This window comes from Saccopteryx bilineata, chromosome 10 (genome assembly GCF_036850765.1).
Source record: "Saccopteryx bilineata isolate mSacBil1 chromosome 10, mSacBil1_pri_phased_curated, whole genome shotgun sequence".
NCBI lineage: Eukaryota > Metazoa > Chordata > Mammalia > Chiroptera > Emballonuridae > Saccopteryx > Saccopteryx bilineata.
This window is the reverse complement of record NC_089499.1, coordinates 10,682,645-10,698,601: the sequence shown is the minus strand read 5'-3', so window position 1 is coordinate 10,698,601 and position 15,957 is coordinate 10,682,645. Positions and strand designations below refer to the sequence as shown.

At 41.3% G+C, this 15,957-nt stretch overlaps 1 protein-coding gene across 3 annotated transcripts in view; it reads right to left on the bottom strand.

The window, feature by feature from the left end:
- The window catches only part of ANO10 (anoctamin 10), a 130,466-nt gene that overhangs the window by 74,189 nt on the left and 40,320 nt on the right, over positions 1-15,957 (bottom strand). For all 3 annotated transcript variants that reach the window (XM_066245359.1, XM_066245357.1, XM_066245358.1), the window contains exon 11: positions 15,607-15,735. In XM_066245359.1, coding sequence (XP_066101456.1) covers positions 15,607-15,735 — 129 coding nt within the window. The remainder of the gene's footprint in view (positions 1-15,606; positions 15,736-15,957) is intronic.

Sequence of the window (15,957 nt, the reverse complement as noted above, 5' to 3'; positions counted from 1 at the left end):
CTAGCATCAGAGTTTGACAGCAATAAAGCAAAACAATACTGCAATAGCAATTTCAAGAAACTTCAAGAAAATTAACCAAAAAAACTATAATCCAGCCAAACTGTTGTTCAAGTAAAAATGTTATAAAGAAAAACAGTCTAAAACATTCAAGAACTTAAGAACTCTTCTTGAGGAATCTTTTGTTACTCAAAGTAGGAATCATGGTTCACACCACTATCAATATCCAGAAGTTTGTAAGGAATGAGAATCTAGGCCCCACCCAAGGTCCAAATCGTTAGTATGTCTTTGTTTGAGAAGCACTATAATAGAGAACAAGTTTCATAGAGAGAACAAGGAAGACGGAAACTGGCAAACACAAAGAGATTTAACTGCTTATCTAGGACTAAAAAATAGATGTGAGTAATGCTGAATATTCTGACAAAGTAAAAACAATAAAACTGAAATAATGAGAGGAGAAATGAGAAAGCAGAATTAACTGTCAGATAATACATAATTAAAACTGACAAACCATATAGCAGAAATCTAAGTAAAGACAAAGGGAGTTAAGATAATTAATGAAAGAATAAAACAAACCTTTCTAAATTTCTCCCACAAAAAGAGTAAGAAACAGACCACATCAAGGAAAAAGTATACAGTAAATATAACATATTATATATTTAACCAAGTAACATGACACTGTTGAGACCAAACATATCAGGCACCTAAATGAATGCAAATGAACTTAACATACAATTAAAAATAAAACATTTCAAACTGTCTTGCAAAAAAAAATAGCAAAATAATACAAAAAATTCTAGGCTATTTACAAGAGACATAGCTAAATAAGTAATCTATAAAGGCTAAAGATAAAGGTATACTAGGAAAAAATAGACATATTAAGAAAGCAGGGGATAGAGTTTGAATATAATTTGTCTACATTCAAAGAAGTAAACTTTAGGTTAAAAAAGCACTAAAAATGACAAAAATAACATTTATAATATTAAAGGTCACAATTCAAAATGAAAAAAAAAATATATATATATATAGTAGTTATATATCTCTATGCACCAAATAACAGCAACTGCATTTATAAACCAAATGCCTTATAATATTTAATAGGAGACTTTAATACCACTCTTAAACCAAGACAAATGGACCAAAAGTAATGTTAGGAGATTTAAACAATATATTTAATATGGTGGAGCTTATGGAGAAATAGATATAGATATTGATAACATTACATGCTTATAATAGAGAATATATCTTCTTTTCAAGCACACATGAATCATTCAAAAACATGATCCAATGTGAGTTTATAGAAAAGCCTCAGACTTAAGTGGCATGTATGTATCTACAAGGCAAAAATCTGAATATTCTTTTAACTAAAACCTAAACGTTCAATACTATTAAACTCCAGGTAAAAATACACACAAAAAATAAGTCTACTGTCACGAGTACATGTATTCTAACTTTTGACAACACTCACATGCTGCTTAACTAATATTGAACTATCAGTTTACTTATTTAACAGTTAACAAATACAAACTTTACAGCTTTTAATTAATCCACTGACATCAATTTGAACCCCTCACTTGTAAGAACCCGAATTCTCAATTGCTGCTTCCTCTCTCCCTTGTGCAAATCCTGCTGATTCTAGAAGCACATGAATCATTCTTCGCACCCTTCAAGGGTTAGCAGCAGCAGCATATTACTTTCTGCACATCTGTCTGAATTTATGTACATGACCCATATTCTGAAAACAACAAGACACAAAACAGCTGCTCATTTTTGTCCTTAAGCATGACCAGTGAATTCTCAAATGCCTGCAAATCACGGCTCAGTTTCCCCTCATCAGCACAACAGTCCTCTCCACGAGCAGCTCCTTTTCTGTTGAAAAGGGAGTTATGATGGCTCAGAGAAGAAAAGCCATGGATGCCTACTTCTCTTAGCATGGTCCTTTTAGCAAATGTCTTAAAATTATGAAACCTATAGGAGCTACTCCTAATAAAGGAGTGAAATAAACTATTAATAAGTTATACTCTTTCAGCTCCAATCCCACCACCTTTGTGCTGAGAAATACGCCCTCAACCTGAGTTCCTTGTGCACCAATGAGCACACTGATAGACTTCATTATTAGCACAGATGGTGCCAATTAGTTTCTACGGGAAGTGCTGAAATGGAAAGGATGACGGAAGCACCACAACCTTCCCTGCACGTGCAGGAATGGGCGCAGCTGGGCCACGGACAGCAGCTCCAGCGTAATCAGATCTCTATATCCCGTGGCTGTCTTCCACCTTGTGCTCAAGGTGCCCAGGAGGCACTTGATCTTCAGACTCAGAATAGGCATAGCTCATAAAATGCACGTGTATGTGCGTGCGTGCGTGTGCGTGAAACATGGTGTTTATATTCCTTCAGTTGGAAGACAAGGGTTTTAACTAAAACATGGAAGATTAGACACTGTTTTAAGTAATCAACATTTAAATTCTTTCCTTCTCTTCCTTTCATGGTTTTTAACATCTTTGGAAATAGTTCACCTTTAGTACACTTATAACACAATGGGATTAGAAAAACATTTTATTAATTAGGATGAAATTATAGCGGTAATATCAACAGCTTACATTTATAAGCACCTTGTTGTCTACAAAACACTCTGACTCGCTTTCTAATTCAATCCAGCCTGCAGCATGGCACCTTGGGGGGCTACCAAACAAACTGGAGCCCCTCAGAAGCTTTTAGCTACAGACTAAAGGGGGAAGGGGAGAAAGGAAACAAGTAACAATGAAAAAATAATTATAATGTATCAAAGTAACTAGAAAAAAATGTGAACTGGTCAAATTTATACCATTCCACCAAATCCAATTAATATATAAAAGTCTATAATGCTAATACGTATATACATATATATATGTATATATACATATATTCCTCAATTTGGAGGGTTCTGGGTTCTTCAACACAAATATTTCCCATTATTTGACAAAATTAAAAGCTGGGCCCCTAATTCTACATTCCCCAAGGACAAAAGCTCATTTCAGTGGCACAGTTGAGGTCAGTAATTTCTCCATTAATCAAAAAAAAGTTAGCTAAACTGAGGACTCATAGAAAATGCATAGCTTTACCATTTTATTTTTACAAACATTGAAAGTACATTTATTTGCAAGTCTTTTGCCGTGGGGCCACGGCCTTCCCTTTGAGAAGGATCCAGTATCGGAGTTGCCCGTTGTCTCCTACTCATAAAGAACACCCAAAATTCAAGGTCAAAGGTCCTCAAATGCTTTCTTAAAAAAGAGTGCAAACTTAAAGACAGGTGTGAAGTGACATGAAAACAGAAGCTGGAAGCTGTCCATATTTTTATGATTTTTTCCTAATCTTTCATAATTGCCTCATCCTTACCCAATCTGATAATAATTTGTCTTTATGGCGTCTTTCCAAAGGTTTTCACACAAATGACGGCTCTATCTGTTTTAGCACACACATCTCATCAGTTTTCATTCCATTTCATTAAATTATGCCAATTACAGTGACAAGAATACCACACATAAACAGATTCAGCACTTGGGCTGGTGAGTGAACATCTTCCTCCCAGCCCCACCGGGGGGCTGGGGGAGCCTGCACTAGCCTGGGCTCTGTGCGGAGGACCGAGACAGCGGGGCTTTGGGAAGCCTTCCACTGCACTGGTGATTTGTCTCCTGGAGGATTCTGTCCGTGAGCATGCCTAAAGCCTGGGTTTTTTCTTAGTAATGATTGTCTTCAATTATTCCCACACAGTCGAGACAACACAGAGCAATGTGTCATTTGGATGAAACTCAAGAGGGAGACAGCCCATAGAAAAACCAGAAACTAACCATGATTATCACAGGAATAGAGGGAACCAAAGAAGGAAGAAAAAACCCAGTTCAGTAATTCCATTTAAAAGTACCCACTCCAAACGTCAAAAACCCTTCTCTACCTTCCCAGGAACACAACGCATGCTCCAACACTGGGAAGTAGTAACCAGATGAATACAGTTGGTCATGGGTTCCTTCCTAGGCAAGTTTTTAAGTTGAATTCTCAGAGTTTAATCAGATCTTTCGATTAGGAAAAAGAGACTTCTAGGAAAAGAGATATATTTTTCTGAAACAATAACATACTGAATACTTAATCTTGCCAAGCAATGTAGTAAGCATACCACTTGCATTTGTTCATTTATACTTATAACAACTATAGGTGCTAAATTCATTCAAGGACACATGGCTTGTCAAAGATTGAGTCAGAATTTGAACCCAATGTAGCTATTTAAAAAACTAAGTCTGGATGAGGAATGGTGAGAGCCTGGATTCAAACCATGCCAACGGCACCAGGAAGAGAGACTAAACAGAGATTCAGAAGTCAGACTCAGCAAGGTTTGATGAGTGATGGATGGGTGGGAGGCAGGGCTGGGCTCCGCTGTGGGAACAAGATCAGGAAGAGAAGGAAAATGGAGTGACAACACAGGCGGGATGCAAACAGGATCATAAGAGGAGATGATTAACACATAAACAAGAAATAGCACAAACAAAACCAGTTCGGTGCTACTGTGGAGAAGCAAGCCCCTGGAGAGGACAACGGGCTGATGAAGACGTGCTAACTGCTAAGGACTAACTCATGGACAACGGTGGTCCTGTTTGGTGATCACTTTCTTCCTTCCTCCTGTATGTCAGACCTGGTACACGTCACTCACGTGTATGTTTTCCTCATTTTACATCCGAGGAAACCAGGACACTGCAGAGGTTCAGAGGAAGAGCTGAGACTCCACTTTAGCTCCCTACTGATGCCGACTCCCCAAGCTACTTCTGTGCTGCTACAATGCCCACTTAACAGATAACGATGGTCAGGTTAATTAAGACAGTAAAAGCTTCCTTCTACCATTGCAGAGCCTGCTAGAACTGCAGCTCTTATCCCTGTGCCTCGACCAAGTGCCCGGCTCTCTGTTTGACATTTCACAAGTGCAGCCGTGTCCATATCTTGCCTTGTAAGTGGTAACAAGACCTGCAACTTATTACACGTCTGCTCAATGTGGACACTTGTGATTAGGGTTACACGCATGCCATTTCTAATCTTCAGAGCATCCCTGCATGGAAGCTGCACTGGCCACAGTGTTGTAGTCAAGCAAATCGGCGTACAAGTCACGGTAACTGGCCCAGGGCCATGGTGCACTAAGAGGCAGCACAGGGAAAGAATCGCCATAATCTGAAATATCCATGTGTAGATATAAACGTGGATGTAAATAAAACTCAATCCAGAGACAGAGAAAGAGCATATGTGGCAAAATGCTCAACAACAATTACTCCTAGTAAAGGTTTTATCGGAATTACCTGTATCATGCTTGCATCTGTATCATACTTTTCTTTAAGTCTGAAACTATTTTTTAAAAATAGGAGTCAAAGCATAAAAGAACACTAAGGGCTCAGTCCATTCTCAGAAGACACCTTAGTCATTACAAACTAAGAGTCAATTCTGTTTCTACACAGCTCTAGAAAAGCAATTACCTAACTTACTTTTTAAAAAAAGAAACTGCAATTAAGTGATATTTTTAAAACTACCAGTTAAACATGCCTGATGCAGACTGGCTTGCTGGTCACCAAAATCTAACAATTAGAAATACAGTGTAACTTCTGAGATGAGTAGTTAATTCATTTTCACTGTAGAAATATAACAGCTTTAGCATGTCAACTGTTAGTATTTAATTTGTTTAACTGGCACATCTTGCCAAGCTGAGAATTAAAAGAAAACCATAAATGCATTTAATACTAAAACAAAATACTATCAAACATTTAATACAGGACTTTAGTGTATTTCTATTTTATAGGAATTGGAGATCATAGTATAATTCTGCATTTAAAATAGTGATCCCCTGGCCAGTTGGCTCAGTGGCAGAGCATTGGCCTGGCATATGGAAGTCCTGGGTTTGATTCCTGGGTCAGGGCACACAAGAGAAGCTTCCATCTGCTTCTCAACCCCTTCCACTCCCCCTTCTCTTTCTCTCTCTCTCTCTCTCTCTCCTCTCCTCCTGCAGCCATGGCTCAAATGGCTTGAGCAATTTGGTCCTGGGTACTAAGGATGGCTCCATGGCCTCACCTCAGGTGTTGAAATAGCTCGGTTGCCGAACAACAGAGCAGCAGTCCCAAATAGGGAAAACATCACCCTGTAGAGCACTTGCAGGGTGGATTCCAGTTGGGGTGCATGTGAGTCTGTCTGCCTCCCTGCCTCCTGCATCTCACTTAAAAAAAAAAAAAAAAAGTGATCCTTTGTTTAAAATTACATCAAAAAAGTGAACTAAATTTATCTAAAAAATGAGGATAATGATTACTATTTAAACTATTTTTAAGACTTTAGTTATTCAGTAGAGGGGAGGAGAGAGAGAGAAGGGGGGAGGAGCTGGAAGCATCGAATCCCATAAGTGCCTTGACCAGGCAAGCCCAGGGTTTTGAACCAGCGACCTCAGCATTCCAGGTCGATGCTTTATCCACTGCACCACCACAGGTCAGGCCAATGATGACTATTTAAAAGAAATTATTTGAATATTGATTTGATCCTGTGAGCTGGACTTGATGACACTGCTGACTATTTTTAACCTAGAAAACAGTATTTTCATATGGCTCCATCATATTGCTTCATATATTGGTAGGCTATCTCTTGGCCAGCCTATATGTGAACAGATATTAGTGCACACAGATGTTATAAAGTTGTAAACTTAAAATTTCTATTAACCAGTGTTATCCCAATAAATTTAATTTTTTTTTAAAGTGAAATTTCAGTAGTTTGTAAAGGCAACACTAGATGGCAGTAAATACACAAAAGTTGTAATACATGACACAGTTAACATACAGCAATGTTTATTTTTGCCTTTTACTCAACTTTATGCAGCACTAAATCAAGTTTTACCAAAAAACCCTGAAAACTAAAAATCCTAAACAAAAATTAAAGTTTGCTGGCTTCAAAAATGTGAACAAAAAAAGCTACTGAAATGATTATTTATCCACAATTTGATATAAGAACATTCTCAATCAACATAAACATCATAGTTATCTAAGTCTTTGTTAAAAAATTCTAATAACAAATTTATTTTAAATGTTACTTAATTTGAAAGAAAAAACTTTTAAATAAAATATCTTAAATTGCTTTGTACATCAAGATGTTAAAACTTTATGTAAGCATTTACTTTATATATATTTATGGCTTATTATTATGCCTTTTTTGAATTTCTACTCTCTTAGGAGCCATGAATGAAAACAGAAAAGTATAGCATACTATTTATTTAATATGCTACTAGCAAAATATTTAATTCAATAAACCTTAACACTTTATATAGACCACTGGAAAAAATATAGAATAAAATATAATTTTAAGATTTTACTCCTCGATTTGAAAAGACATTGCTGATCAAAGAGAAAAATCTGATAAACAGAAACATGTTAATTTGATCCACTGATGATTTCTATGACTTTTCTGTAACATTTCAAATAGAAGTTCAGTATGATTTTACAAAGTTGTGTGGTAATAATCCAAAAACTTCTGTTTCCAAATTAATTTGTAAACTTTGTATTTTTTGGATTCATTACAAGACCAGATGGCATTCGGTGCAGGTCTCAGCAGCACTAGAATAAAATTAGCTAACTTACTAATTTGTTAGTTACTTCTAACACTTTCTCTGAGCTTGATTTTGTTCTGACACAGAAAATTCTCAATTTAGAAAACTAAGCTAGGGTCCTCTCAAAAGTATGAAAGTCAATGAAGAAAGAACAAATAAATCTTTATATATACTAATGTGGTAGAAAGGGAGGACTTATTTTAATACCAATCTGTGCCAATATAAGCCAACTTTTGATCAATAGTTTTTAAAAAATCAGAAAATAAATAACTATCATTACTACAAACACACAACCAAATAGCCAAAACAATCTTGAAAAATAGTAACAAAGTAGTGTGGTACTGACAAAAAGATATTACTTATCTCCAAACTCATCAAAGAGTATACATTAAAATATGGACAGCTTTTTGTATGTCAATCATACCTCAAAAAAGTAGTTAAAAAGAAAAATATAGATATATAGACCAATGGAATAGAATAAAGAACCCAGAAATAAATCCTCACATATATGGTCAAATGATGTTTGACAAGGATATCAAGACCATATACCAGGGAAAGGATTGTCTTTTCCACAAATGATGCTGAGAAAACTAAATATTCACATGTAAAATAATGAATTCTCTCTTATCATATACAAAAATTAACTCAAAATTCATCATTAAGTAGAGTAGATTTAAGACCTAAAACTATAAAAATAGAAGAAAACATAGAACAAAATTTTTCTGACAATAGATCTGGCAATGATTTCCTGGATATAACACAAAAGCAAAAAAAAAATTAAAGAGACAAAACAGAGAAATTGGACTTTCGCGCATCCAAGGATAGCATCAACAGAGTGAAAAGGCAATGCCCAGAAGGGGAGCAAGTATCTGCAAATCATGTATCTAATACGAAGTAACATCTAGAATACATAAAGAACTCCTACAACTCAACAACTAAGAGGTAAAAAACATGATTTAAAAATCGACAAAGTATTTAAATAGACATGTCTCCAAAGAAGATTTACAAATGGTCACTAAGCACATGAAAAGATGATCGGCAGGCATCTTGATCATTCGGGAAATGCAAAGCAAAACTGCAGTGAGACACCACCTCGAGCCCACTAGGGGACACCAATAACAAAAAAAAACCCAAAACAGAAAATAACAAGTAGTGGCAAGGAGGTAGAGTAATGGAAACCTTGTTCACTGAAATGTCAAATGGTGCAGCTGCTATGGAAGTGGTATGGAGGCGCCTCAAAAAATTAAACAGAAGTACAACAAAATTCAGCAAATCTCTTTCTGACTGTATACTCAAAAAAAGTGAAAGCAGGGACTCAAGCAGATACTTGTCTGCCCATATTCACAGCAGTACTGTTCACAATAGCAAAAGTGTGGAAATATAGGTATATATAATATGTAATGTATATATATGAATGTCATTCAGTTTTTAAACAGAAGGAAATTTTGATACTTGCTGCAACATAAATGAACCTTGCAGACATTAGGCTAAGTGAAATAAGCCAGATACAAAAGGACAAATAGTGTAGGACAGGGGTCCCCAAACTACGGCCCGCGGGCCACATGCGGCCTCCTGAGGCCATTTATCCGGCCCCCGCTGCACTTCCGGAAGGGGCACCTCTTTCATTGGTGGTCAGTGAGAGGAGCATAGTTCCCACTGAAATACTGGTCAGTTGGTTGATTTAAATTTACTTGTTCTTTATTTTAAATATTGTATTTGTTCCCGTTTTGCTTTTTTTTACTTTAAAATAAGATCTGTGCAGTGTGCATAGGGATTTGTTCATAGTTTTTTTTATAGTCTGGCCCTCCAACGGTCTGAGGGACAGTGAACTGGCCCCCTGTGTAAAAAGTTTGGGGACCCCTGGTGTAGGACTTACTTACACGAGATTCCTAGTAATCAAATTTGTGGAGACAGAAAGTGGTGGCGGCTCCAAGGGCCCGGGGCGGTGGGAACGGGAGCGAGTATACGGCCGTGTAATGTTTAAACAGCTTCGGTTTGGGAAGGTGACAAAGTTCTGGAGAGGATGGCGGTGACGGCTGCCCAGCAGTGGGGACGTGCTCCGTGCCGCTGAGTCATACACTTGATAATGGTTGAGAGGGTCAATTTCATATCATGTGTTTTTACCACAATTAAAAATTTAAAAAGAGGCTAAATCGTAAATTTGTTATATATACTTGACCACAATTTAAAAAGGAAACTGAGCAGTACACATTTAATTATTATAACCTCCTCACCCCTCTCACTCTCCCTCCCTCCAACTTACTCTTGGTGACTGTCACATTCGTAATTATCTTCATAGTAATAAATATTGATGGCCCTGGCTGGTTGGCTCAGCGGTAGAGTGTCGGCCTGGCGTGCAGGAGTCCCGGGTTCAATTCCTGGCCAGGACACACAGGAGAAGCGCCCATCTGCTTCTCCACCCCTCCCCCTCTCCTTCCTCTCTGTCTCTCTCTTCCCCTCCCGCAGCCAAGGCTCCATTGGAGCAAAGTTGGCCCGGGCGCTGAGGATGGCTCTGTAGCCTCTGCTTCAGGCGCTAGAATGGCTCTGGTTGCAACAAATCAATGCCCCAGAGGGGCGGAGCATCGTCCCCCACCCCCCCCACCCCCCCCCACCCCGTGGGCATGCCAGGTGGATCCCGGTCTGGCGCATGTAGGAGTCTGTCTGACTGCCTCCGTTTCCAACTTCAGAAAAATACAAATAAATAAATAAATAAATACTGATAACACCACAGTTATCTCCTCATAAACACCAAGTACACACCAAGAATAATTCCTCTTCCCTTAGAAAGATTTAGCCTTAGTAGGCAAAAGAAATACTTTGTGTTTAGAAGTGTATGTATAGGAAATAATCAAACAGCCTAAAACACTGCCAGCATTTTGGCCTAGGCGGGTTAATTTTAAGGAGAGCCTTTCTTCCATGTCACGACTGACTCTACATCAGCCTGTGGCTGTGCTTTTGTGCTCCATCCTTTAGGATGCCAGGTGCCCCTCACTTAGATCCTAGGGGTAGATCACAATGGGGTCAGAATTCACAGAAAGAAGTCTCCTTAAACTACTCTGGCAAATCAAGATTGCCACATCGGGGCCTTCCTGAAATATGCCACAGAGCCCTAGACCTCACCAAAGGAAGAAGACAAAGACAGCAAAAGGGCTGCGGTCTCCGAATGAAGTTCGTGCCTCTCCTCTCCTCCAGCGCCCCACAGACCGCTCACCTGGGATCTCGCGTGCACTGCCGGGCGGCCCCTCTAGCACATGGTCTGAGCTACTACGCTCTGAGCTACAACGCTCTGAGCTACTACGCTCTGAGCTACAGTGCTCTGAGCTACAGTGCTGAGCTACTACGCTCTGAGCTACAGTGCTCTGAGCTACAGTGCTCTGAGCTACAGTGCTCTGAGCTACAGTGCTGAGCTACTACGCTCTGAGCTACAGTGCTGAGCTACTACGCTCTGAGCTACAGTGCTCTGAGCTACAGTGCTCTGAGCTACAGTGCTCTGAGCTACAACGCTCTGAGCTACAGTGCTCTGAGCTACAACGCTCTGAGCTACAGTGCTCTGAGCTACAGTGCTCTGAGCTACAGTGCTCTGAGCTACTACGCTCTGAGCTACAACGCTCTGAGCTACAGTGCTCTGAGCTACAACGCTCTGAGCAATGTACGTGTACGTGGGTGAGTGCGCATGTGTGTCAAATATACACATCTTCTCAACCACTTTCAGAAAGCAGAGTTCTTGAGGAAAAAGATAAAAAGAGGCTTCGTCTTTCCTCAGCAGCAGATTCAGGATCTCTGAATCTGCACAGCAGCTCTCAGTATGTACAGACTGAGCGCAATTTAATTAAGGAATGACAACGATTAGCGCTTGCCACTCTGTTCTCTACGCAGAGCTTAGAACATGTTATAAACTAACAAATATAGCCATATAATTAATACTGAACATGAATTTAGCAAAAAGGAATAATATCTATCTTTCCTTTTAAAATAAAAAAATTGAAATACTCATTTCCTTTTTAATGGCTCAATTTATTAATTCAATATTCATCTGGCCCTGGCCGGTTGGCTCAGCGGTAGAGCGTCGGCCTAGCGTGCGGAGGACCCGGGTTCGATTCCTGGCCAGGGCACACAGGAGAAGCGCCCATTTGCTTCTCCACCCCTCCGCCGCGCCTTCCTCTCTGTCTCTCTCTTCCCCTCCTGCAGCCAAGGCTCCATTGGAGCAAAGATGGCCCGGGCGCTGGGGATGGCTCTGTGGCCTCTGCCTCAGGCGCTAGAGTGGCTCTGGTCGCAACATGGCGATGCCCAGGATGGGCAAAGCATCGCCCCCTGGTGGGCAGAGCGTCGCCCCATGGTGGGCATGCCGGGTGGATCCCGGTCGGGCGCATGCGGGAGTCTGTCTGACTGTCTCTCCCTGTTTCCAGCTTCAGAAAAATGCAAAAAAAATATATATATATTCATCTGAACACTGAACTATATACATACCCTGATTTAGTCACAATTCAGTCTGGTTTTCTGAGCTAGAACAGTGGACACTGTCTGGCTCTCGGGAGGCTGACAGTGCACAGGAGAGACAGACATTAAATAAATAAACCTACAAGTAAGTGCCAGGCTGGTGAGTGGAACAGACGCCACGGAGGTGACAGATACCCGGCTTCAGGAGGCTAAGAGAAAGATCTGGTTGGGATGGAGGAACCAGAAAGGCCTGGGAGCCCGGTGAGGCCTGAGTGAAACATAATAATAAATAAAAGTGTGTCAGCTGAGCACAAAGGGAGGACTTCGGACGTGCAAAGGTCCTAAGCTGAAGGGACAGAAAAGGTTAATGAATAAGATGAGGCCTTCTGCTTCTGAAGAGTCGATGTCCTTGTCACTGCCACTCCTGCTGAGCACAACTAAAAACCACAGGCACCACATATAAAATAAGCATAAGGCGACTCTGAAAGGAAGGAAGAAGGCAGACTGACTAGGGACCGGGACCTGAGGAACAACACAGGAGTGAGTTCCCAGGGCTTCCTCTTCACTGCACTCATCCCACATTTAGTGTGAAGGAATCTCGCAGCCCAGAAATGACCATGGGAACAGACAAAACAAAAATAAAAACAAAAAAAACCCATGAGAAAAGCCTGCTCTCTAGTCCAAGGACCGAGAGGGGGCAGTCTCGCTAGACAGAAAACTCCAGACAAGAACCACTCTGCCGCAGCCAACCAGCACAGAAGGCCTGGGCCCCACCCCAGCCCGACCAGCACATGCCGGGGGGAGGGCCTGGATTACACCCTCGCCAGCCTATAGCAAGGGCTTAGCTTCCCAAGGAAGGCCAAGCAGGGAGCCGGGGCTTCTGTTCGCACTGAATGGTAACAAGCACAGCCCCAACCCCACCTTGTCAGTGGAGGCCACACGTAGAACTTGAACTTCCACCTCTACCTGACGGTAACAAGTTTCCCTTTCTGCTCCCCACTGGGTTGTGTCCCGAGAAGCCTAGGGAGAGTCAGGACCTCCACTCCCACCCGGCAGGAGGGGCCGCCCCCTCACAGCAGCGGCGGCCAGGTGGGAAAGCAGCAGTGAGGCTGTGTTCACCCTCCCTCACAGCCAGCGGCGGCCAGGTGGGAAAGCAGCAGTGAGGCTGTGTTCACCCTCCCAGCAGAAGCGGAATCACTGAGAGCCTAGAGGGAGCCAGAACGCCCTCTCTTTCCAGCAGTTACCAGGAGCCCCTCAGGTGACCATGGAACCCAAGTGCGAAATGGGGACTTCCACCACCAACTGGCAGTGACAAGGTGACACACCCTCACCCTCACAGGGGAGTGGTGTCAGAGCAGGCAGCTAAAACATAAGATTTAGATAAGCTCAACACTCTCGAAACATAATACACAACATGTCCAACTTTCCATAAAAATCCCTCATCATAACAAGAACCACAAAAATCTCGACTGAGGTCAATCAGCAGACAGCAGCACTGAGATAAGCCAGATGTTGGAATCATTTGAGGATCTGAAAGCAGCCATGCTCTGAATCTGTGAGGATCAGACTAGCAAAATCGGCCTGCAACACCTAAGGACAGCCATCTGCAGCCAAGAAATCTCCCAAATTAAGTGGGAAGACTCACGCCCTGCATATCTGATTAAAGTATCACCAATACAAAAGAAGCACTTAGGCTAATCAGTGGGCATACAAAGGAAGACTAGGCAAGCCAGAAATCTAAAGAAAATGAAGGTAAAATTAACACGTGGGCAGCTGTGAACTCAGCGGGCACTGCCCAGAAGCTGGTGATGGACACCAGGCTCTGGCTTGTGACAGAGCTCTGCCTGGTTTGGGGTGGGATGGTTTTCAGGTTTTCTGTGCCTCTCAGGACTATGACACTCCTCTTGACCTGGTTCTGAATTTACCAGGAAATCTTCTAATAACCAATTCCACTTATACTTTAATACCAACTGTTAAAATCATTGGGAAAGTATCTTCATCTAGTAAATTAACCACCTGGCATTCTCATCAGTCCCTTGTGAGTCTCATTAGTTTTAAGCATGAGTCAGTCTGACCGGCGGTGGTGCAGTGGATAAAGTGTCAACCTGGGATGCTGAGGACCCAGGTTTGAAACCCCAAGATTGCGGGCTTGAACATGGGCTCATCCAGCTCGAGCACAGGGTCAACAAATTGAGAATGGGAGCACTGACATGATTCTATGGTCGTTGGCTTGAGCAAGGGGCCACTAGCTCAGCTGGAGCCCCCACCCCCACCCCGCCAAGGCACATATGAGAAGCAATCAATGAATAACTCAAGTACCACAACTACAAGTTGATACTTCTCATCTCTCTCCCTTACTGTCTCTTATCTCTCTCTCTCTCTCTCTCTCTCTCTCTCTCTCTCTCTCTCTCTCAAGAAAATAAAAAGTCAGTCTAGATGAACTCCTGCAAAGACAAGTTCCCGGATCTGCGGAGTAACGGGCCAATATCCCACCCCAGGAAGGTACGATCCAAGCCTGGCCAGCTGCCCGTACCCTGTCTCAGGGCGCTCTCTCTGTTTTGATCTCTCATCTCCACAGGTAATAAATCAGCCTTGCAAACAGCTCTCCAAAATCCTACTGAAGTGACAAATTCAAAACAGACCTACTTTTTTCTGCCAAAGGCACTCTTTCCCCTCCTACTCACCGCCGTCTAAAATCGTTCTCCAGAACGCACATTCTACATATAGCATCTATCACACGGATTCCTATCCAAGACGTTAAAAGAGCAAAGAGAGCAAAGCAGACTGCGTGTCTTTAGCCGCTGCTGGAAATGTACACGTTCAGACTTCATTTTTTCTGGTCAACCCTAAGTCCTGAGGCCTTAGGTATATGAATCACCACTTCATGTTCCCGCTGTATTTTTCCTTTAACAAATTTTCAAAACTGTTTTTTTTTAATATCTAAATAAAAGGTTACAATAGTCCTGACAACTGAAATCACTAGCAACAAAAAAATTTCCTATAAATTCTTGCTTGTGATTGGTAAGTGCTTAATTTTTAAGATGTTACAGCAATCCATGTTCAGGAACATAATAAAATGAAAACCTAAAAGTACAGAGACAGCCAGCTTGTACTTTGTATATGAGATTATGGGTCCTCCTACCTACACCTTAGCTCTGGAGTTGCAGAATGCTTCACAGTGAATTCCATACCTGTTGCAAATGAGACTTAAACAAGTCCTTCTCAATAAGCATTTTCTTAGGAGTTGTTTGAGAAGGTAGAAGTGACAGAGCTCTAGAACAGACAAACACTAAACCCAAAGAATTCTATTCAAGCAGGATTTGATTATTCCGCACTGACCAGGCAGGCACAGAGGCTGGGAAATCGCTTTCCTGTTTGCCCCTGTGACTGTTTTTCCATCCAAGGCAACAAACAGGACCGCATGGTCTCAACCTCCTGTCTTCCCATCACCTTAACTGTTTTGCTTTCATTTACAGTAAATGCAGGCTGCCAAACTGCCAGCCAGCGACATCAGTGCTTGAGAAAAACAGCGGCATCTGAGGTAGAAACTGATGTTGAAATAGATCTAAACTTTCACTTACCTCTACTGCCGCTACAATCAAAATGAGGTCCGCTTTTGACTCCGGAAAGAGTGCATTCACTTGTGGGGACATTCCAATCAGAGCACAGTTAGTGACCACAGATATAACACTCATTGTTTCAAAAGCCAGCTAGAAGAAAAACAAATGTGAAATTAAAAACCGCAATGACTACCTCCTTATGTCCTCTTCCTTTTCATACTACTGAAATCAGGGAAAACGTCCTCTTCAGTTCTAAACATTCCAAGCAACTTTTAAACCTTTCCTCTAGAATGCTATATAGCTTCGATACTTTAGGCTTAAATATGCCAGAGCAACAAGTTCTTCCTCTCCAACTGGAGGAGGCCCAGACAT